The sequence below is a fragment of the Drosophila hydei genome, unplaced genomic scaffold (assembly GCF_003285905.1).
Source record: "Drosophila hydei strain 15085-1641.00,03,60 unplaced genomic scaffold, DhydRS2 tig00000063-arrow-pilon, whole genome shotgun sequence".
Classification (NCBI taxonomy): Eukaryota; Metazoa; Arthropoda; class Insecta; order Diptera; family Drosophilidae; genus Drosophila; species Drosophila hydei.
In genome coordinates, this window is record NW_022045657.1 from 122539 (window position 1) to 145995 (window position 23457).

Genomic DNA, 23457 nt, shown 5'->3' on the forward strand with positions numbered 1-23457 from the left:
TCATTAGTTATGGCAATTCAAATGGATTTGAAGTCTAGGCTGGAATATTGCCATGCCTAACCTTTCGATTTGTATATTAATTTCATCAGTCATCAAGAACCTGCAAGCCAAAGCCTTATACGATATAATGAAACAAATTAGCTACTACACATATCGGCATTTATTCAATCGTTGTGATTCGGAAACATATTTACACTTAACAATAGTATATAATAATATTGATAATAATAATAATAAACGATCTGCACTTTGAGCAGAACAAAGCTTTCTTCTAATTATTAATTTATTGTGTAATTAATTAGATAATATTATAATTTCAATTACTTTTTGCTTCTCAATTAAGTAATGCACACTTACAGCTATATACAGTTTGGAACTACGTGAATTATCGTTAGAGTTTGGTTTTTAGTTTAGTTTAGTTTTAGGTTTAGGTTAGAACTCGACGACATATTTTGTACAGCATCCTTTAAGGATTCTCTCTGCTTCATCTTCTTCCTCCGCTCTTAACTGCTGGTAAAATAAGTTTAAAATAATCTACACATACGAGTTGCTCAGTCTTTAGGCGTGTCTGCAGCGGGTTTATAATTTGCTTCTAAACATAGATTAGATAGAATAGACCCGAAAGCTCTAATACGACGAGATGCCTATGACGGGTGAGTACTAGATAGAGAAAGGCAGTTAGCATTGCTTGAGGTAGTTTTGTTCAGGGCTTATTACCTCCTCGTCCATAACGCTGGTGTGATCGTAGATACGGGCGGGCAGATTCTTGCGCAAACTGAAATGATCCTCAGTTGTGGTCTTGCGATAGATGGGATTCTCAAAGTTCATGGAGTTGATGCGTCGCTTGCTGCAGTAGCGATAGCCAAGTAGCAGGACCTATGGAGCAAACATATTAATACGTTTAATAAATAAGTAAGACAACATAAAAGAGAATGATATGTGTAACCGAAAAATATGCATATAATTTCATATTATTGATTGAATACTAATAGGAAATTTAGGCGGATGGAAAATACCAAATATTCAAAAATACATTAAAAAAAAATTTTGAAGCACTGAATGCTAAAAATACCAAATATATTTTTATACAATAAAATCTTTTGATATTTTCTTAATTATCCAGTTTGCTTTGCTTTCTGGTATATTCAGAGTATACTGCTCTTCAGTTAGATCTTAGGACTTACCACCGATAGCAGCACCGCACAACCACTGAGACTGGCAATAACCACGAGCGCTATGAAGCCCGAGTCCGGCTGAGGACTGGGCGCTGTGGTTTGATCGATGTGCGTTTGGTTCTTCACGGGACTCCGCTCGGCAACTGTGGATGGCAAAAAGCAGAATGTAAATCACAGAAGAAAAGAAGTCGGAGCACAAGATGTGACACAGACATAAAAGCGAAGGAAGCACAATAATAAAAGGCGCCAAATGAAATGAGCAAAGGGAATGAAAGCAAAAAAGAAAAGAAAAGCAAATGAAAATAAAAAATATTGTGTAATATACGAGGCGAAGCCCAAGCTTGTGGGCCATTTGGGCGATTGTTACCAGCAGTCGCAGCTCCGTCTCTCTAGCCCGCCATGCCACACAATTCGAGCCCCTACCAATGCAAAAGAATTTTCAATCAAATCGTTCAAAGAGCGCATTTAGGCGCAAATAAACACTTAAACGCGCTCGCGCCTTTGATGGCTAAACTTTTATGCCCCGGCCATGGCTACAGCCACGACTGCAGATCTGAAAGGCAGTACTGACTGTGTGGGTATTAAAATAGGGGGTGGTGGTTGTTAGAGGGATAGCTGAAGTGACACAGCGGGCAACCTAAATGCCGTAGGATGCGTAATGACATCGTTAACGCGCGCGCCGTTTAATGGATTCGGCTTCTGATACGAACTGCCGAATAATCTGGATTCAAGTTGGATCTTAAATCAAGTCGAACAGCGAAAGCTATCAGCTTTTTCTAGAATTTCACTTTAAAGAGGCGAAGTAGCCAGTCAACACGGCACTAATATTAACCTCATACTTTGCGGTATGGTTTGGTTGTGGGTGGCTTACTGGGCTGGCTGCTTTGCCGCTCGTATCAGTTGCAATGTGCTGCCTACTTGCGGTTGGCTCTCTCTCTCTCCCTCTTTTTCCCTTTCTCTGCCTGTATGTGTTGCAAGTGGCTCTCGACGGCGTTTATGAAACTGTCATGTCTGTGGTGGGCTGAGTGGTTGCCTTTTTTGATGATGATTAATGTGAGCCGTGACAAAGCAAATGTTATGTCCGAGCAAATGAAGTGTTTGGCTCCGAAATGCCAAGTAGCCAATGCACCACCCACAAATGGAAAAGGAAATGCGACGCAGAGCCATCGAGCAAGACAACAGCTCGGTGCATTTACTAAAAATGTTAGTGAGTAATTGGGTTAAGCTTCAGTCTTCAGTCTAAGCTTTAAATTTCAAAACCAAATGATGGTAGACAGAGCACTGAGTAAACGGGACTTGAAGGAGAGTAAATGTATTATATATATCTTCCCCAAAATGGAGTTACCTCGAGAGAAACATAGATATATTTACTACACTTATAGTTATTAAATGCATTTTCATATTCATCATCATATTCACATTCATATTCATATTCGTATTCATATTCATATTCACAATCATATTCATATTCATATTCATATTTATATTCATATTTATATTCATATTCGTATTCATATTCATATTCACAATCATATTCATATTCATATTCATATTAATATTCATATTCATATTCATATTCACAATCATATTCATATTCATATTCATATTCATATTCATATTCATATTCATATTCATATTCATATTCATATTCATATTCATATTCATATTCATATTCATATTCATATTCATATTCATATTCATATTCATAGTCATATTCATATTCATATTCATAGTCACATTCATATTCATATTCATATTCAGATTCATATTCATATTACTTATGTTTATTCAATGTGGTACTGCAGGAACTTTACAATGAGGTGGATGACAGACCTAACTAAATTTCCAGATGGATCTTCGGATTGAACTACTTATGAAGAAACACATAAATACGTATATAGACAGGCGAATAAAAACACATAGATATATCAACAGTCAGAAAACATGTTTATCAGGCATACCATGCGTTTGGGGCACTTTGTTGCTAAGAGGCTTTGCCTGGTTAGTTTCGGTTAGTGTATTGGTATTATTCAATTTGACTAGACGCTGATGGGATTTCGTTTTTGTCTTAAGTCTGTGGGTACGAGGAGGTATGGTTACAGCTCGATAGCGGGCTGTACGTGCATCGGGTTAATAGGGGAAAAAATAAAAAGCGTTAATAAAGAAATCATGCAGAAAATATAAGAAGAAGAGAATTTGTTAAAAACTGAACGGTACTCACGGTCTTCGACGCACATGAGACCATCGGACATAAGCTTGAGACCCGTGGGACAGGCGCAGGAGATGCGCGGACTGCGCTCGTTGATGCGGGGTGCAGGCAGACACAGATGCGAGCAGTGTCCATTTACTGATTGGCAGTGATTAATGCCATCGGGCTGGCGATAAGGATGATACACATGGATGACCATGGGGTGCTGCAACTGTGAGGAAGAGAGAGATCGATGAGTAGAGAAGAGGCTCAGTCATTGGCTGTGGCTTACCATGTGAACAGCTGTGATAGGCTCTACGTCTTGTCCAGTAAATTTGTTAGCCTTGAAGACCGTCTGCTTGTCCCAGTCGGTCCAATAGATGTAATCCTCGAAGGTGCTGATGGAGAAGGGATGTCGCAGATACTCAGTCGAGTACAAGATCTGTCTGCGCTGCGAGCCATCGTAGTTGGCCGAGGAAATTATATTCAGCTTGCCATCCACCCAGTAGATGCGCTTCCTCACCAGATCCAAGGTGATGCCATTAGGCCACTTGACGTCATAGTTGATGATCGTCGTGCGATGGGAGCCATCCATGCCGGCGCGTTCGATGCGCGGCGAGGCACCCCAGTCGGACCAGTACATCCAACCCTCAATGGGATCGAGAGCTATGGAGCGGGGAATATCGAGCGCGTCCTCAATCAGAACTTTGCCCATGTTGCCATCAAAATTGGTCAACTCGATGGTGCACTTATGAGTGTCCGTATAGTAGACATGGTTATAGATCCAATCGACAGCTAGGCCATCCGAGGTCACTGATGATTTCTTCAGCACGACAGTCTTCTCGTTGCCCTCATCGATGGGCGCCTTGTAGATGCTCTGCGTAGTCACATCACTCCAGAAGATCATGCCCGTACGGAATACAAAGTCCAGGGCAGTCGCCGACTTCGTATTGTTTACAATGGAAGTCATTTCCATATGGTCCAGGGCTATCTTGCGTATATCATGACGACGTGCCAGCAGAAGGGAGGCGTGTCCCTCGCTGGCCTTGCAGCGGGTGTGATTGCGTGGATCTCTCATGTAGCCCGCTTCGCATTCGCACTTGAAGCCTCCGATTTCATTGACACAGACCTGGGAACACACACCTGGCTGTTCGCACTCATTCACATCCACACAGTTGTGGGCATCTGCTGACAGTTTGTAGCCCTCATGGCAATCGCATTTGTAGCCCACCTGGTGATCCACACAGCGGTGCATGCAACCGCCGTTCTTCACCGCGCATTCGTTTTGGCCACACTTATTGGCCGGCTCGTCCTCGCCATCGGGGCAATCTTTGCGTTTGTCGCATACTTTCGAGAGGGGAATACACTGACCGCCTCCGCAATTGAATTGGCTGGTTGCGTTGCAGGTTTTGACTGGAGCTGCCAGCTTGCAGTCCCGTTCGTCGCTGCCATCCGCACAGTCAGTCTGTCCGTTGCAGGTGAGGTGTCCGGCAACACAGCTGCGATCTCCGCACTGAAATTGATCCGGTCGGCAAGTCACATTCTTGCAGCTAGATGCATGTTCGTCATCGCCATCGGGACAGTCGCGATCGCCATCGCAGAGCCAGCTATGGTGCAGGCAGGTGATGCGATCCTTGCACTGATACTCATGCGGCAAGCAGGGTGTAACTAGCTTAGTGGCATTTGCACATTCCTGCGACAGGGAGAACGAGTTGGGTGGAAGCACAAAACGAGAAAGAGAGAGAGAGACAGAGAGGGTATCAAAAGTTTGTCGAGGTTGCTTGTTAGAAGTTTTTTGACTGGAAGTTTTCGTTGCATACTTTTAGTTGCTTACACACGAAATTATGTGCAACGCCCGCACCCTTGCCGTTCTTAGCCAGGGCCACAATGCAATTTTATGCGTACTATGCGTTGACAACAAAAGCTGCCAAAGCTGGCAGCGCTGAGTTATGCCCAACTTGGCTGTAATTTATATGCCAAGCGCTTTCCTCTTTGTCCAACTAACAAACTCGCATACATATACCGAATAAGTAGAAGACCTCGAGGTGGGAGTGAGCTCGACTATGAGACATGCTGTACTTATGGAAGTGACTGATTTGCCTCCCATTTGCTTTCCATAGACTAAGCTGACTAATCTCACACTGCCAAGCCATGGTAGCAGCTTACTCAGGCATACACATATGGCTTCTGCGATTCTTGATGATTCTTGATATATACCCTATTTCTTGACCAGTTTTAATGGCTACAGGGTAGTAAGAGTTGTCGTGGGCTGCCAACAGCTACTACAAATATTTTCGCACACAAAATTTGAATTTATGGGACAGGCGTTCAGCTGATGCTGCTGTGACTGGCTGCCTACTTACCCGCTCGTCGGATGCATCCGGACAATCCGGATCGCCATCGCAAACCCAGCGCTTGGCAATGCACGCGCCATTGGGGCAGGTGTGCTCCGCGATGCTGTCACAGGGAACGACGGGGCAGTCGCGCTCATCGGTGCCATCGCCGCAGTCGTTGTCGTGATCACAGACCCAACGTCTCTGGATGCAACGTCCGTTGCCGCAGGTAAACTCGTCGGAACGGCACGTCTGGTCTATGGTACGAAATGCAGGACAAAGGATTAGCTACTCTTAAAAAAAACACTGAACTGAATGGCACAGGCCTCCCAAAAAGGGGCAGATATGCAACACCAAAAAGGAAATGAAAGCAGAAAGCGGCTCACTTGATGAATGATGTGGCCAGTGAGTTAGCAAAAGAATATAATGGGTATAATAGCACTGCGATAGACCGATAAAATGCAGGTGAACTGTGTGGGGATATGGGCGGAAAGAATTGCAGACAATCAACAGAGAATTCAGAAAACGATGATTAGAAAATTAAAACGAAGTTATAAAAGGAATACTTAGAAAGAAGAAAAACTTTGCCTGAATCACAAGAATATAATTGATAAATAATTCAATTCATATTTAATAATTAAATTATATTCTTATTGTTAAATATATATTCAAACTTTTTATATTTTTAAACAAAATTTATGTATCTAAAATATTTAAAATATGATAATTTAGTAATAAAATTTTTCAAGAAATTCTTTATAATTTTAAAAGATTTTTTGATTGTATTTTATTTTAATTCTTTAATTATTTATTTAAATTATCTATTTTAAAGTTCTGCAAAAATTTCACAAATAAAATGCTTTTAAACAACTCGATTGCTTGCTTCGATTATTTGTTATTTATTTTGTTCGTTGCGGTTTAGATTTATTTCGAAAATAAATTTAGCAAAGTCCCTAAGGCAAATATTTATCTCGGTTGTGTAGTGTTAAAAGGTAATAACTACAATTATTATAGCGCTTAAATAAGTCAACCTAATTGGATTCCGAATTAAATTTATATTACTTTCAATAGCCATGGCCATAGAGTATTTATTGAGTGCATTTAAAATAATTAATATAATAATATGCAAAAAGCTTGTAGTGAAAACCATATACTAAATCAAATAAGTAAGCTTATTTTGTTTTTTGTTTGTTGCACAAAACCAATCCTAAAAAAAATCAATGAAAAAAGTAGTGTTTATCAAAATATCTTCAATATTTATATATAACTGCAATATATAAATGGAAGTGGAAATTAAAAAGTTAATGCAAATTTCCTTCAAATGAATGGGATCAATTTATATTATAAAATAAGTGAAAAGATGGCTGAAATAATACTACTAAAATACATAAAAAATTAAAAAAACGTTTAATCTTTTATAAACTATATCATTAAGCATTTGCTAAAACTGAATAACTTTTTCTATAATGTTAAGAATTTAGTAAGAAGTGCAGGAAAAATACATTTTTTCAGGTGTTGATATAAATTTAATAATAACCAAGATTTTGCTTTAATTTTCCCTCACAAATTAAAAAAAAATCTACAAAATAATTTTCTTATATCAAAAAAACTTTTCTCATGCAAAGTTTTCCACTTAAAACTTTTACTACAACTCAAAAATTGATCGATAATCGAAGGATAGCTTACTGCAGTTATGCTCATCGGAGCCATCGCTACAATCCTTACTCTGATCGCACATCCAGGCAAGAGGAACGCACTCGCCGTCGCCGCTCTTGCAGCTGTATTCATCCGGCGAGCAGGTGCGAGCCTCTATGAATTTGATTGTGCCAGGTGCAAAGAAAGTGTAAGAGAGAGAGAGAGAGAGAGAGAGATAGCGAGATAAGAAGAAGAGTTGTTGAGCTATGAGCCTTCGTAACTAGCTGCTAATAAATGTTTAGCTTGTTCGGCTTGGGGCTTATTAACTACTTTTATACGCGCCAGCTGCCAAATAAGCTGAAAGAGCAGCTGAACCCCATTTTATTTGTGGCCAGAATGCTATTATATAATGCACAGCCAAGGCCAAGGGTTGTTGTGTGTGTCTGCGAGTTTGTGATGTGTGTGTTATGGGTTAAGCACTTTATGCGCTGTTGCCAGGCGTTGCCGACACACAGTCAACGTGGCGTATGCGCGATATGTGTATATACGCATTGTAGCCATTGTGTGGATGCGCGCGTGTGTGCGTGTGTGTTAGTGTGTGAGGGTCATGTGTTTATGGATATACTCGAATGCAACGACTTGATTAAACGGTGGTTAGAGCGTTGGTGGGATGGCTGCCAACATAGCTTTGAAATTATGCGCAACACTTTATTAAACGTTAAGCGAGAGCGAGTTATGCGAACAGTGGATGGGAATGTTAGCCAGTTGTTGAGTGTACATAGTTCGGATTCGCTTACTGCATTGCGCCTCATCGGACTTGTCACGGCAGTCGTTGCTGCCATCGCAGAGCCAACTGCGGGGTATGCACTGGTCAACGGTCTTGCATTTGAACTCATTGTTGGGACAGGCATTCACTATATTTCAGTTGTACACATGTCATAAATAGTGCATAGTATATATGGGAGGCATTCAAATGACTTACTGCACAGAGCGCTGTCCTCGTCAGAGCCATCGCTGCAATCGTTCTCCTGATCACAGCGCCATTTGTTGGGTATGCAGTTGCCATTGGTGCAGCGGAAATGGTCCGAGGAGCAGGTGGCCTCTGCAAAGACAAAAAACCACAAATATATTAAGCAGGGTATCAGCTATGACTGGGCTTGTGCTTGGCAGTGCCTTTGAACTTTGAAGTTGACCCGGATCAAAAACAAAATCTGCCAGCAGCACATTTTGTTTTTCTTTTCTGCTCAGTTGTACTTAAAAGCAAGTGTCTGAGTGGCTATGTGTGTGTGTCTGTGTGTGAGGGCATGTATTTATTTACACGCACTTAAGCACGTGCTGTGCAAAGAACATACTTTACCGCACACACAACACCAACAAAACGAGAATACATAAAAAAACAAAAGCAAACATAAATAAATCGTTGCATACGCGGCAGCCACTGAATTTTCAATGGATTTTCAATGCCCCTACGCAAAGGGGTTGGGGAAAGGGAAAGTTGTGTTTTAAGCTCTTGTTTTTCTATGTTTATTATGCGCATTAAATATTCGATTTAAACACATGTGTAAATAGCTCGGAGTAAAATGATGAAACTTCATGGGTTTCGATGTCCCTTTTAAAATTCTTTTAAGATGTAGGTTTAGATTATCCAAAACTATTTTAATTTGAAACAAAATAATATAATAAATAATACTAAATCATAATTTTAATATACTATAAAAATTAAAAAACCTAATAATTTCTTTAACAATAAATAAAATAATTAATATTTACAAATATTAGCAACAATCTCTTAAATTTTTTTAGTAAATTTTTTTATTCAGTCTTTATTTCCCATTTGTTTTGATGAAAATTTCTCATGTGTTCACCTAAAGAACTTCATTTTTATGATTATCTTTCGTTTGCCACTTGTTAAGCGCCTTCAAAGGTGCTAGCAAAAGAACTTTTTACCTACTAGTAGAATTCTCATCTAAGCCCATGCAAATGTCAGTCCCTAAGGAAAAATATTAAATCATTTTTAATCAATTTGGTATGAGAATTACAATTGATAAGAAGCGAAAGAGAAGGAAAGTCGGCATATTATGCGGCACAGTCAGAAGTTGCCATATCAATAACATTTTATACGATTACTTTTCTAAACTTTTTATGGGCACAACTCTCTGGTCCGATGCCTCAGAGTTCCCACTTCTCACTACGCTGTGCGCAGTCAAATGAAATGTGGCGTGACAATAGAACAGAAAAAGGAGCACAACAACTTGTATTGAACATGTATCTATTCGAGAAAATAAAGGACACGAAAGAAAACAAAATATAAACCAATATGCGCCAATATTTGTTAAAAAATAAAAAGCAAACATAAATAGAAGCCCACAAACCGTTGAACAATAAAAAATGGTCACATGTGCAAGCTAGCACACAACACTTTCAAAATGCTCTCTTTTCTTTATATAAAGATATTAGGGGTATTTCCATTCTAGCTTGAAATAAGTATTTTGTTTTTTTGAGTCAAGCAGATATTAGAGAGTCGGATTGTATATCATGTTACTCTGTCAAGTGAAAGGGAAACCATGTCTTGATCTGAAGTTAACTCTATAAATGGCTGACTCTTTCTTTATGTATATTTATAAATATAATATATATATAAATATATATATAATAGAATTAATATTTGAATATATTAATTTTTATATTAACATATTAAATAAATAATATACAAATTGTTATATTGAAATATATATCCTATTTTATTTTAGAATTTTTCTTTACTTCGTTAACTTTACTATATTTCAAACCAATTTACACATTTTTAGCTTATACTATTTATTTATACTGTTATTTATTCTATATTTATTTCTATGTTGTTTTTTATTTTATTACATATTTATTATTTTAATTTATATTTTTTGCAATTTTTATTTGTATGCTTGGCCTCTGCACAATTTGTTTCATAGGGTATTTAATTCTGGACAAACATATGCCAATTTTTCTCTACTGGCTTTTTAGCTATATAAACGTGTATATATATATTTATATTTAAATCGTTTTTATGTATATATTTTTTTATTTTGTTGCACGTATATATGTAGCGAATGGTTGTGAAAGCCCGCAGTTCCATTCAGCTCGATTCAATTTCTTTTTATGTAGCTTGTAAGCACAGATGAGTATTTGACATTTTGTTGTTGCTGTTGCTAAAATGTAGGATTTCATGCAAATATACATACAAATATATATACATACATACATATATATTTCTACATGTGTAGGTAAATTGTGCCCTGCGGACAAATTGCTGCGCATTTCCGAATCTATTTTGTTTTTCTTTATTTACGCAACGAGCTTAAATTAAATTTGATGTCACGTTGGTTCGCAATTAAAAATCAAATTAAATTTATTGTCCTTCTTTTTGATTGAAGAAAGAAGGGGAGCTTTGATTGGTTCAACGCATGTTGCAATTGATAAAAGTGTGCGGCAAATTGCAAGTTGACTTTCAGCATAATTTCGTCTTCTTTTTTCAACTATATTTTTTTCGCTTGTGTTTTTTAACTAAGTTTAAACGGCCTTTCAGTTGATTAAAAAACTTTGGCCTTTGGCAATGGCAGCAGCAGCAGCACCAGCAACAGCAGCAGCAATTTGTATGCAAATGTGAGGCAGTGTGTGCGAAATATTCTGTTGCATGCAACGCGGCGCCCAGAGAAGGGGCAGATAGCAGTCAACTGCAATGCAAATGGGCTTAGACTGTATTGAGCGACTGAAGGAGTATGTGTGCGTGTGTGTGTATGTGTCATATAGTTATATTATGATTGGGATTTGGTATTTAAGTTTAAAGGTGTTGCAAGCTGACGTAAGAATTGTTTGCAACTTGTTGCAAGTGGAAAGTGGATTTAAACAAGTGCACTTGTCTGAGTTGCTTGAAATTAGCACGTCAATTCGATTAACTTAGTGAAGAATAGAGATTGAATTCAATTCAATTATTCCTTAAAGTTTTAACAAAATAAATAAAAAATAAAATATGTATATGATAAAAAGTAAATATAAAATTTAATTTATGTGTAATGTAAGTATAACATCATCTAAGTAAGCAAGTTTTTTTAAGGCAGCTATATGTTAAAGTAAAGTACTCATATTTATCGACGTACCCAAATGACTCATGTCTGGATGCTGATAACGAAGTTATAAATTAAGTTAATGCTAAACAGGACTAGCTAGTGACTAGTACTTAGGTGAACTTAGCACAATAACTATTTGACTTTCACATAATTTCTAATCCCATTATAATAATTAAATAAGCTAAAGGCTTCTCTAAATAAATAAAATTAAGGGAGCATGAAACTGTATCCAACTTGCCTCAAGCTCATTTAAGCATAATTTAATCTAAAAAGTACGAATACGCACTGTGGGTATTAATGTTATTAAATATTTTAAAATATTTCAATTAAATATAGAATAGAAATGTTTTTAAACAATTTTCATACCGTGCTCATTCACCATTGCGCCCAGGCTGTGGCTATGAGTGTACAGCAAACTGGACACAAATAACAAACACCAAATGTGCCCCATGTCGAGAGAAGTTCTTGAATTGCTTTTTTTTAAAAGGTAAACAAAAAATTAAATTTTATTTACATTGTTCACTTGAGTCCTCGAAATGCTTGTGTTGCTAATTTGCCAGCAATTGTGCCACATATTGTGCCATATTCGAGGGCAGTCAGTCGAGTTGCACAAATTGATTGCATAATTTCTGTGCCCCATCATTTTCAAGTTCATTTTTGACAAAACAACTGTCAAAAGTCAGCGCAATGAATTTCACACCGCCTAGATAAATGGCAATCGGGCGAATACTGAGGGAAATTGAGGAAAAACATTTAATGTGGACCACAGCAAAATTATAAATGATAAATGAAAACGGTCAAATCGGACAGACAGTCTGCATTCTAAATAGCTTCGGCCCGCAAAATGACACACAGATGGACATTGCCGATTAGCCTGACAGCGGCAAAGGACTTTACACAGGACCTGCCCACAAAAAGGACCTCACAAAAAAATGATTCATAAGAAAGAACTGAAAATAAGCAGCAGTTCGCACACCCAAAATTTCTAACAAGCTTTTTGGTGCTCTGACATTTTGTCAGAAAAACACTTTGCATAACTTCAAAGAGGATCTGGCAGGACTGATTCAATTGTTTGCTAAAGCACCGCATTTCGAGGACATTTAAATAATATATTTATAGATTTTTCTTCTTTTCTTTTGCGCGCACAAATTTTATATTTTCTTTGCAATTTTGCGCTTACTTTTTCGCACTGTTTTGAGCTTAGCTCTGCTTTAATTTTATTTAGTATTTATAGGATTTTCACACGACGGAGAATCTGTTTTTGGGATTTTCCCTTAGCTCGCACCGTCCGTTTGCTTGAGAAGTTCGCCGCCAACTGAGTGAACAGCTGCGTGCTGGCAGTCCTTAAAAACAAGTGCCAAGCGTTGCTTTGCAGCATCTCTCACAACGCAAGACTCAAATCTCAGCGCAAGCTTTCACTCCCAATCTAACACGCTGCGTGGCGAGTCGAGCGCAAAATGTTGAGTGAGTAATTCCACTTTTTATCTCAGATCAACTGAGTTTTGTTGTGAGTACAAAAGTTGGCAGTGTAGGCGGTCGCTTGAGCAGCTATGTGAATACTGCGAAACACTTCTATTTAGCTGCGTACTGATTTGGTAATGATACATAAGCTATTGAGTCAAATGAGCTTAAGTACTTATGCTCATTATAAAGATGAGAATTTTGCTGCTCAACTAAAGTTGACTTCAAATACTTAAGATCTTCCAAATACAATTATTTTGGTATTTCAAATAATTGGAAACGAAATTAAGTATAAATTTTATTTTAAGTAAATTCATAGACAATATTAATCATTGATTTAATATTAAATGAACTTTATTTTTTATATGTAAAGAAAATTTAGTTTTATTATTTTTCAATAGTTTTAGCAGAGAAATGTTTTCATCAGAAATTTTAAAAATTTAACATGTATATAAGTATATGGTTTTATTTTAATTTTTTTTAATTTTTAAATAACAATAACAAATATATGCAAATAAATAATGAAGTATGATTGATTTGAAAAATATTTGGGGGCAGCATTTAGATGATGTCGTTGGAGGTAAAACTTCAAAGTAAATAACGCTTTTTTAACCTTAAGATATTTATCACCTCTCAGTAGAGCTTATGGGAAAGTCATTCAAATTAAAGCTATTATAAAGTTGTTCTTTTGCTACTATTTTTTTTTTTTTTGATTTTGCTGCGCGCTTGCAATCCTTTTCTTTTTGCTTTTACATTAGCCCTTAACGCTCATTATGTTGCAACACTTTTCATTGTTGTTGTTTCTTGCTGTTGCCTTTGAGGCACATTATCAATTTCACTGCATGAAAATTGTGCCCTTCAGCAAAGATTGCATAAAAATTAAGTTATGCGCAGTAGCAGCAGAGACAGCAGAAACAGCAACAACTGCATTGTGCGCATTTTTACGCAGGGCTTCCCTTTAAACCCTCCAGCATATTACGCTTACTCTCTATTTATATGTATATATACATATATATATTGCTTTTTTTTTTGGTGGCTGACACAAATATTGTGAGATAAAATAAAGCAGACGACCTCACATTGTTTCCTTTTATGTTAAACTTGCGGCGCATAAAATGTCTCGTGCGACAAATTTGCAGCGTTGATAAAATTTCATTGCTGATGCAACAACGTTGCATGCGACAGTCAGCAAAAATTGCGTTGCAATTACAGTTAAGCGCCAATGTTTAGCGACTTAATGAGCGCACTGCCCTGGCACAGTTTGGGTCAGCTGTCCGGCAAACACCCCGCCAGCCCCTTCTCCTTTTTGAGCTGTCCCAATCTGAAACTCGTTTCGCATTTTGATTGATTTCTCGTTGCGCCGAGCTCACTTTAATGGACGCGAGTGTTGCCAGCGGCGCCCGAAAGTATGCACTGGCATTTGTGTTTAGTCCAACTTACCGCGAAATTTGCATTCGTTCACCTTCTCGTCACTGTGGTCCGTGCAGTCCGCATCGCCATCGCACACGAATCGAATGGGTATACAGGCGCCGTTCTTGCACTCAAATTGCTTCTCATCGCATTTGGTATACAGCGATTGGGCTGCAAAGAGAAAGACCGAGTGCGAGTTAACGATAAGTAGTGCAAACAGCTGATTTAAGCTAATTATGTTTTTCTTCTTCATTGTATTTTAAGCTTAAGCCACTAAAAGTTTTCTCATTAAAAAAAAACATTGCGTAAACAATGGAAACGATAAAAATGAGTATGAAAATAAGGTTCGTATAGTAGAGAGTCATATACTCTCGCTCTTCTATGAATATTTATATGTTATATTAGTGATATGTAGTAATATTTGTAAGTCTTATATAGAATATATAATATATAGGATTTTATATTTTTATAAGTTAAATTATAAAGAAAACGTTAATTGTTCTGTACTAATATCAAGACAAGCATAAATCTGTCAATTATCTTAGATCTGATCTCTGAATACTTTTGCTACTCTGCCTTCTGTTCTTCATATCAATTCATATATTTAACGCCATCATATACCTATCTATCTATCTTTCAGTTGGCCTATCTTTCCATATATCTATCTCTCATAGTTTAGATTACGTTAAACTGTTAAAAGCAATTTATTGATGATATGCAATATTTAACATTTTTAAGGGCTCATTCAATTTTCCTTCTCGCTTTACGTAGCTTAAGGCAAAATCACAATATGCTTTCGCAAAGAGTATAGAACAAAGCCCAGACGAAACTGCCCTTTGGAGGTGGCTCAAAAAAGCCCAAATTGATTAGGGCTTAAAACTTCAAAACAATCAAGAGCAGACGCCAGCACATACATATTCACACAAGCTTGTTCAAATCATTTGCGTACAGACGTACAGACACACACTCAAGTATTCGTATTTTCTCACATTTGTGGAGTTTTAATCAACAACAATGACAGCCACAAAATGCTACAAAACTTTGCAGCTTGACAATTTTTCATCTTTGGTAACAAGTTGCGGTCGAGGTACCACACCCATACCTATGCATTCATACACACACATATATATATATATATATAAATTTCACACATATATAATAATAGAAATAAAACAGAGGTTAGGAAAATGTCAACAGCTCTTGGATGCATAGTAGAAATATGTGACAAGCACAAAAAAGTTATGGATTGCCAATGTCCTGTATCAACAAGGACTCACACACACACTCACACTTGAGAGGCTGCCCATTCGTGTTGATAAGGGTTTTTTCCTGTCCAGCGCCTGTCATTGACAGCTATTTTTTTCCTCTGCTTGCCAAAACCAATCATAATTATTCGTTTAATCAAAACTTATGCATAAATAATTTAACAAGTATTGTTTACGTTATTGTTCTTGTTGTTTATCATTTCAACAACAACATCGAGTGCATTTCACCAAATGCCATCAATCAATAAGGTCAAATCAATTGCAGCGCAGAGAACTGCAAATTGTTTTCAATTATGAATGAAGCAAAATAAACAAAGCAAATGTCATAATTATATATGTATATAAATATATATTCAAATTGCTTTATACAAATAGTATATTTGTATGTGTATTCAAATAAATATTTAACTGAATAACAATAACTGTTATGGGTCCATGCAACGTTATTTAAGTGAACTCTAAAGTTACCCAATGCACAGTTTGTCCTAAATATGGTTTCATATGAAATATATGCACAAGGTTCATTAGAACAATTGTTGAAATTTGATAAAATGATATAGATAAAAATATACAATAAACGTCAATAATTTAGATATGCTTTTGAAAGTTTGAGCTAATTAAATTGTGAATGAAATAATTATTTGAAAGTTTATGAAAATTTGTTGCCACTACGCTCACTACACTAGAGAACTGAAACCACTGAGCGAAGAGCTGCTTGTGCAACAAAATTTACTTTTATTGACATGTAAAATGCAATGGATAACAGGATTTACTATAACTACCTGATATAAAAAGTATTTTTTTGGATACTAGAAATATCTAATATATATAAGAAAATAACTAAAATATGTAAAAAAATTTGTTGATACCAAAAAGGTATCTATTATATTTTATAAATATCTAATATATAAGATTTTCTTGATCGGCAGGAGTATCTTTAGGTATCAAAACGGTATTTTTGATGTCCCATCTCGAACATTTATATTATTATTAAAATATTATGTTAAATAAATTTCTGATTTAGATTCAGCATGTTGAAAACTTAATAAAAGTTGTTTTTTGTTAGATTATTTTTGTATTAACTGTGAGAGTAATATAAAATATGAACAAAACAACAGCTTTAACCAAAATCTGGTTAAGAGGGCCAACAAATAAATTGAACTATTTAACATAAATTAAACAAATCGAATGTTATCGAAAAGTCTGAACTTTTAAAGCTAAAACAGGTTTGTCAAAAAACTTGACTTGACTTGATATTAAAAATACATTTATATATATATATATATATATATATATATATATATATATATATATATATATATATATATATATATATATATATATATATATATATATATATATATATATATATATATGGCAACATCATATATTACAATATGTATAAATGAATATTTCGATAAGCTTTATCGTGTCAGATTTTGCAATGCCCAGACAACAGACTGATAAGAGTCATACGAGTATGCCAGACGGCTGTAGATAAGCCTAGCCCATGCTCGAACTAGTCGAACTATATATAAATCTCTGGTGCGTAGCATAAAATGCTTTGTATTATTAGATTGTTGCCATGGGATAAGCACGCGTATATCGATATCGATAGCATTTGCATGTCTACGGGCGATAAATGTCGAGATAGGCTGGGAAAATTTTATGGTTTAATCAGTGCGTCGCTCGAGGTGCTAATTAATATTAATTTATTTCTAATGGGCTGCTTATCGCCACGCCGCTAGCTAAACTCAAGTTCAATGTCAATTAAATTATAGCGTTTTTTTGATTGAGGCGCATAGTGTTTGAAAAGAGGGAGAGAGATAGAGAAGGTTATGTGAAGTGGGCTGAAATCACGCCCCTTAGGCGCACACCAATCAAGGCAGATTAATTGTGACTGTTCACTTTGTTGTTGTTGTTGCTGGTGCTGTTTTAGTTGGCAAAACAAAACAATTAGAGGCAAGTGCATCAGGTTCTTGATTTATATAAGTCGAAACGAAGAGAGAAGCCGAAACGAACACGCCCACTATTTAACATATTTGTTGTTGTTGTTGACATAAAACTAGTTGAATATACTAGACTCCTCTAGTATATATCGTGCATAAATTAATGCCAAAATGAAATAGCATGAACAACAAATGAGGCAAAAAATTAAAAAAACAAAGAATATATGTGTATATATATGTATATATACACTATACATTCTAAAATATAACATTATAATGAAAAAGGCAAGTAGAAGTGCTTGCAGCTATCAGCGCAAAGCTTATAGATACCCTGAATACTCATATATATATATATATATATATATATATATATATATATATATATATATATATATATATATATATATATATATAAGTCAAATGCGATCAACGACAAGTTTTAGTTATGCATTCTGGATCAGTTCATATTATTTAATAAAATTTAAATTTTGACATCTTTTCAAACTAATGATCTAGTCTGCCAAAACATAACAAGAGTTTGTTCTCGATAACTATCGATTTAATTAACATTGTTAAAAGTTGTACTCGGGCTTACTAGAGCTGTGCCTGTGCTAATTATATTCAATAAAAATATACCCTGTCGAAAGTAAATACACGGTATTTAAATAAAAATAAAAACAGTTTCCCATTGCGACCTTGCAGCGGTATTCGTCTAAACTCTTTGTGACATGAATCTAGAGAAACAAATAAAAAACGGCAGCACACATAATGGACAGAGCAGTAAATAATCGCATAGAGTGTGTAATAGAATATATATAAAATTGATTGTAAATTAATTCTTAAGAGCGAACTTGAATTGCTTAAAATAAACACCTTTTGGGGGCTCGTCTAACGGGTATATTTAGTTAGTTATACGTGTTCTATATTTTAGATACTCTGCAATCACTGGACATTCAGTTCGGATATATAGCTTGACACATTTATATACACTTTCAATGCGTCAATAATGGCCTCTTTTTTTGGCTAACCTACGTAGGATTGGCGCCTAGACTAAGTAAACAACGACAAAATGCGCCATTTGGATATATGTCAAGAATTTTATTTACGATCTTCAAAGTGTTCGAACAAAGTCCAAAAATGCAGCTGGCAAAGCCAACAAAATATATAGAAATGTTTTTTTAAAAGTTAAAAATAAAATTCAGTTTGATTTTTTCAAATTTAATTATACCTAGATGAAAATTAAATTTAAAAAAATTTGTGGGAATAAAAATCTTAAGAGTATTGAAAGTCGAATCTGAAATGCTCTTGAGCTGATCAAAAGATTCACTAAATTTCGCAGCTGTTCTATTATAATATTCCATTGCAAATTTCTTAATCATATAAGTTCTTTTGATATTCACACTTCCTTTCCACAAGTATATATGTTTTTATATCCAAGGCCTAGATTTAAAATCAAATCAATTTGTTATCAAATAGCGTGTTCCATTACCTTCAACAATATCAAATCAAAATGAAAATATTCAATTGCTTAATCCATGCGAAAAACAACGTCATAGCAATAAAAAGAAATCATAAAATTGGCAACGTCGATAAGACAATCTTAATGCGGCAACAAATCCTTTCACGAGCAGGTGGTTTGATTTAAAGAAATTTACGACCCGGAATACCCCAAGGCAATAGCCAAGGCTATGAAGAAGTTTCCTTATCAAAAACAAATGCATATTGGCTGCCTATACAGTAGTCCGCCCCGCCGGAAGTTTCAATCAAAAGTTTCGCTAAACGGAATTTCTCAATGAATTTATAGAAGAAACCTGTTCGAATATTGAATTATAAAAGTTTAAATTGTTTTCATGGCAAAGTGTTTTAAAGATTTAAATAAATAATATTCAAATTTGAATGGGATTCTTTCTATAATATTAGATTTGGTATTTACATATAGGTTCATTGATAAGCCAATATGAAAAAAATTATATATAAATAATAAAAATAATATAATAATTATGCAGAAATTATGATTAAAGTTACAGGATTTTTTTGTACTTTTTTAGTTATATATAGTTATATATATATATATATATATATTTGAGTCAAGCTCAAAAGGGTCTTCTTTCCCCGCTAATTATTCCAATTATATATATATATATATGTATATATATATATATATATTTATATTTTTTTTGACTGACTAAAAAGTTCTCTTTAAATGAAACTGAATGTATTCCTTTGCAACAGAGTATCAGACAGTCAGTAATATATTACATTTTATAATTTTAACATTTTTGCATTTGCAACGCATTTATTAGTTCATTTAGCCGAACGTGAAGTAGCTTTCAGCATCTCGTACATCGACTTGAATGCAGCTCTAAAATTAGCACAGTCTGGCTAAAAACAAACTGTGCTGCCCGCCCCTTCTCCACCTAGGAGCATGCTCCCCCAACTGGTAGCCTGTTTCTCTCACCTATGCCCAGCGGCGTGCCGATTTTTCCGGATACGTTGAGGAACTTGAAGCCCATGCTTAGGATGCTCTTGCCATCGATATGCTTGATCAGAGTGGCGCCATCTGTCGGCGGCAGCACTTGTTGTTCCATATGCGTTAGGCTGGGCGTATTGATGGGCGTGGCAGTGCAGCATTTGCCCAATGCTAACATCAGTGTGAAGAGCACGAGATTCGCATTGGCGCAGATGCACGCGAGCAGCTGTTGCAAGTGGTTATAGTTGCTGTTGGTGTTGGTGTTGTTGCCGCTAGTTGCTGTTGCCTTTGTTGTTGTAATGATATCACTTAGAGTGGTCGTAGAGCGTAACTCTATGGCCATGGTATGAACTTTGTCTATTTAATGCACACAACTTGCGGTTTCTCGCTTAGTTTTTGAATTGCTTGACAAAGCAGTTTCTCAGTTTCTCAGTTTCTCCAATTGTCAATTGTTGTTGCTATAGCCTTGTAATTATATGCACTTTGAATCGATTTAATTTGATTTTTAAGACCTACATGGAATAGAAAGTTCGGCCTTTAATAACGCTAGCAGGAAGCAAACACAGATTATTATCTAATCAAGCAGGCGATGTCTGTGCCGATTTTTAATAGCCGAAATAAATCGCACAACATTGAAAACGGTTGCCAAAATAAATACACAGATAAACACACAAACAGCGGCAATAGAGCGCGCGTCTAAAATCGCGCAGCAGACGCGTCGATAGCTGCCCAAAAAGTTAACCGAAAATGCAGCAACAAAAAAAACAGGTTAAAATAAGACAACAGCAACAACAACAACAAAATCAAAAGCAAAATATCATACGATACGCACGCACAACAGGTCGCCAAACAGACAAAAAGAAGGTGAAAACAAACAACAACAACAACATTTCTGTTGACGTAGCAAAATTATTCAAAATATAAGACTGAAAGAGCCAACGAGCGAGCCAGAGAGAGAGAGAGAGAGAGGGATGAGGCGATTGCCTTAAGAACTTTGGCAAATTTTTATATATTTATCGCATTTTCATTAATTAAAAATTGCTAACAATGTGATGTTGTTGTTGTTTATTTATGGCACGCGTGCTCCAATGCTGATAAAACAGCCCGAAGTTAAATAGTTAAAAAAAATATCGCTTATCAGTTGCCAATAGATTTTCAAGGCGCGAATTTTCTTTGGCACGTGCTGTGCTTTTTGTAGTTGTTGTTGTTGTTGTTAATGTTATTATTATAGTTGTAGTTGGTACTATATTTACACACAGTTCTGCGGCTATATTGCAGTGGTTTGTATATCAGTTTAAGACGCTGCCGCCTCGTACAACGCGCATTTCTCAACTGAATTCGTTTTGAGAATTCGCCAGCACATTTAAGCAAATTGTCATCGAACACAAAAACACGCCCGTCCCGTGCTGCCCCGCCCGCCCCTACAACCCACCTGTTTGTGATCGAGCTGCGCATGCTGTTAAACAGTTGCTCAATTTGTATACCCTGACAGTGTGGGGTGTTTTGATTTTTTGGCGACATATGTAACAATCGCAAAGTACTCTCACTACTTGTTATCGATTCATAGCACATCAGATCAGATCACTTAGCTGTATATGCCATGGCTTATATTATGCCAGCCAGGGTATCTGCCGCTCGGTATGTTATGTTGTTGTACCTACAAAGCGGCTTATCACATTGCCTAGAATCCAACCTGAGCCGAAGAAAAGGCACGACAGTAACTAACTTGCAAACTCTAACTATTCCACGCTCTCACTCTCTCTCGCTCTTTGGTGATGCTCTCCTCAGCTCTTGCACAGATCAATTCGTGTGCACCTCTTAGATGTGGTGAGTTTGGGGCGTGTGCCGTGGTGTGGTGGGTTTGCACTCGAACTCAATTGATTTAGTAGTTAGCGAGGCTGCAGCGCGGGAGGATCGTTGTTGATCTGATAAGCGCATGTTAGGTAATAAATGCGTGGGAAAAAATCATAATTAGCAAATTATTGATGCTGTCAACAAGTTTTCACATAATTAAAAAAATCACTTGAGTCGATTTAAAAATAAATTTCAAGACAAATTCAATTTAAAGCAGCACTAGCAACAGCCCTACGTGCTTATCTGTTTGTGAATGAAGTGCTGATTGGTAAATTGTGAATGATGTGACTGGGAGAGCAGAGATTCCACGAATAATACTAATTGTTTTTTAGCAGCTACTGCCCAATTGTGAATTTTAATTGGCTGCTGTGGAATGGAAAGAATTAAAATATCCACTGTAATAATTCTATCTTTATATTTTATTTATCAATTGTTAATATTCTAATCTATTTACATACATAGATAAAGATATTCATAATCGTGATTAAACTAACAAAGCAAAACTTTTTTGATCTATTTATGCGTATTTTTCCGTATAGCTCAATCAGATTAAGTCTTAAGATTAAAGTTCAAGAATCGTTTGCAATTTTCGAACTTCTAGAATCGAATTTAGAAATATATTTTAGAACTACGTAAATTAAGTTTTAGTAAGTTTCTATCTTAAGTGGATTACTTGAGATAATTATGATATATGGTATCTATAAGTATATGAATTATCAGCTCATAATTTAAACTGCGCACAATCCTTGCTAGGCTTTCTGAAGTACACGGAAGTCAATAACCTGATCGTATGATCTTATGATCTATAGCTTTAGAATACAAACCTTGAACGGAATTGAGCAGTAGAAAAATTAATTTGAGCAAATCACTTAAATGCATTGTTAGAGATAAGTTCTATAGGTTGTATATATCAATATATATTGAAGTGTTTATCCACGTTTTATCGAATTTGCAAATGGAATCTTTAATTAAGTGCGAAACGGAAAGACGTCAGCGTTCGTTAATTAAAGATTTGAGATACTATAGCCAACTATAACTGTGAATTCCCGACCAGATACTTGACGATGCGCTGCGATGCGATGCGATGCCCAGCAATAACCGACGCGAACTGAAATCGTTTTCGGAAATTATTAGCATTTGTTGCCTTCGAATAGAATAGAATCGAGCTGAAAAGTTCAAATCTGACGTCACATTCGATAAGAGGCTCTTCGATAAGTGCTTCAGTTGGCCACCTGGATAGAATTTCAACTGGCAGCAGGAAGAAGGCCCTGTCCTCTACGAATATTGCAGTTGATATAGTCGAAACACTCTCGCCTCTACTCTCCATCTAACATCATCTAACATCTGCATTTGTCATCCACTTCAAGTGCGTAATTTATGATTTGCGTGTGTAAATCATTTTTCAAGTGGCGCTCTCTCTGTTTGCCGCTGACAGAGGCCCTACCAGCCCTCATCTTTCCCCTTTGTCTTTCTAACTCACAGCCGTCACTGTTTAGTTTTCAATTTGCCGGCGTTTCTAATTGCAGGCGTTAAAAATCGCTGGCAAATCGCATTCAACAATATTAATGAGCCTTAACCCCCCCCGGGGCCTCGCTTCCATTCTGCATTTAACTG

The 23457-nt window shown here is 36.3% G+C and overlaps 1 protein-coding gene across 8 annotated transcripts; it reads right to left on the reverse strand.

Moving 5' to 3' along the window:
- Window positions 1-277: 277 nt before the first annotated feature.
- LOC111604979 (low-density lipoprotein receptor-like) lies at window positions 278-22950 on the reverse strand. Of its 8 annotated transcripts, none has more exons than XM_023323267.2 (12): window positions 21243-21293; window positions 19978-20501; window positions 14336-14476; window positions 8314-8433; window positions 7383-7505; window positions 5727-5953; window positions 3656-5056; window positions 3397-3595; window positions 3137-3289; window positions 1185-1318; window positions 718-876; window positions 278-660 (listed from the first exon to the last, which is right to left on the reverse strand). In XM_023323267.2, the coding sequence occupies exons 2-12, from the start codon at window positions 20330-20332 to the stop codon at window positions 628-630; spliced, it is 3045 nt and encodes a 1014-aa protein (XP_023179035.2). In that variant the 5' UTR covers window positions 20333-20501; window positions 21243-21293; the 3' UTR covers window positions 278-627. The 8 variants fall into 8 exon arrangements, with proteins under 8 accessions (XP_023179035.2, XP_023179045.2, XP_023179034.2 ...); XM_023323277.2 differs by lacking the exon at window positions 21243-21293 and adding an exon at window positions 8129-8245 and having other exon boundaries at window positions 19978-20960; XM_023323266.2 differs by lacking the exon at window positions 21243-21293 and having other exon boundaries at window positions 19978-20960.
- Window positions 22951-23457: the final 507 nt, after the last annotated feature.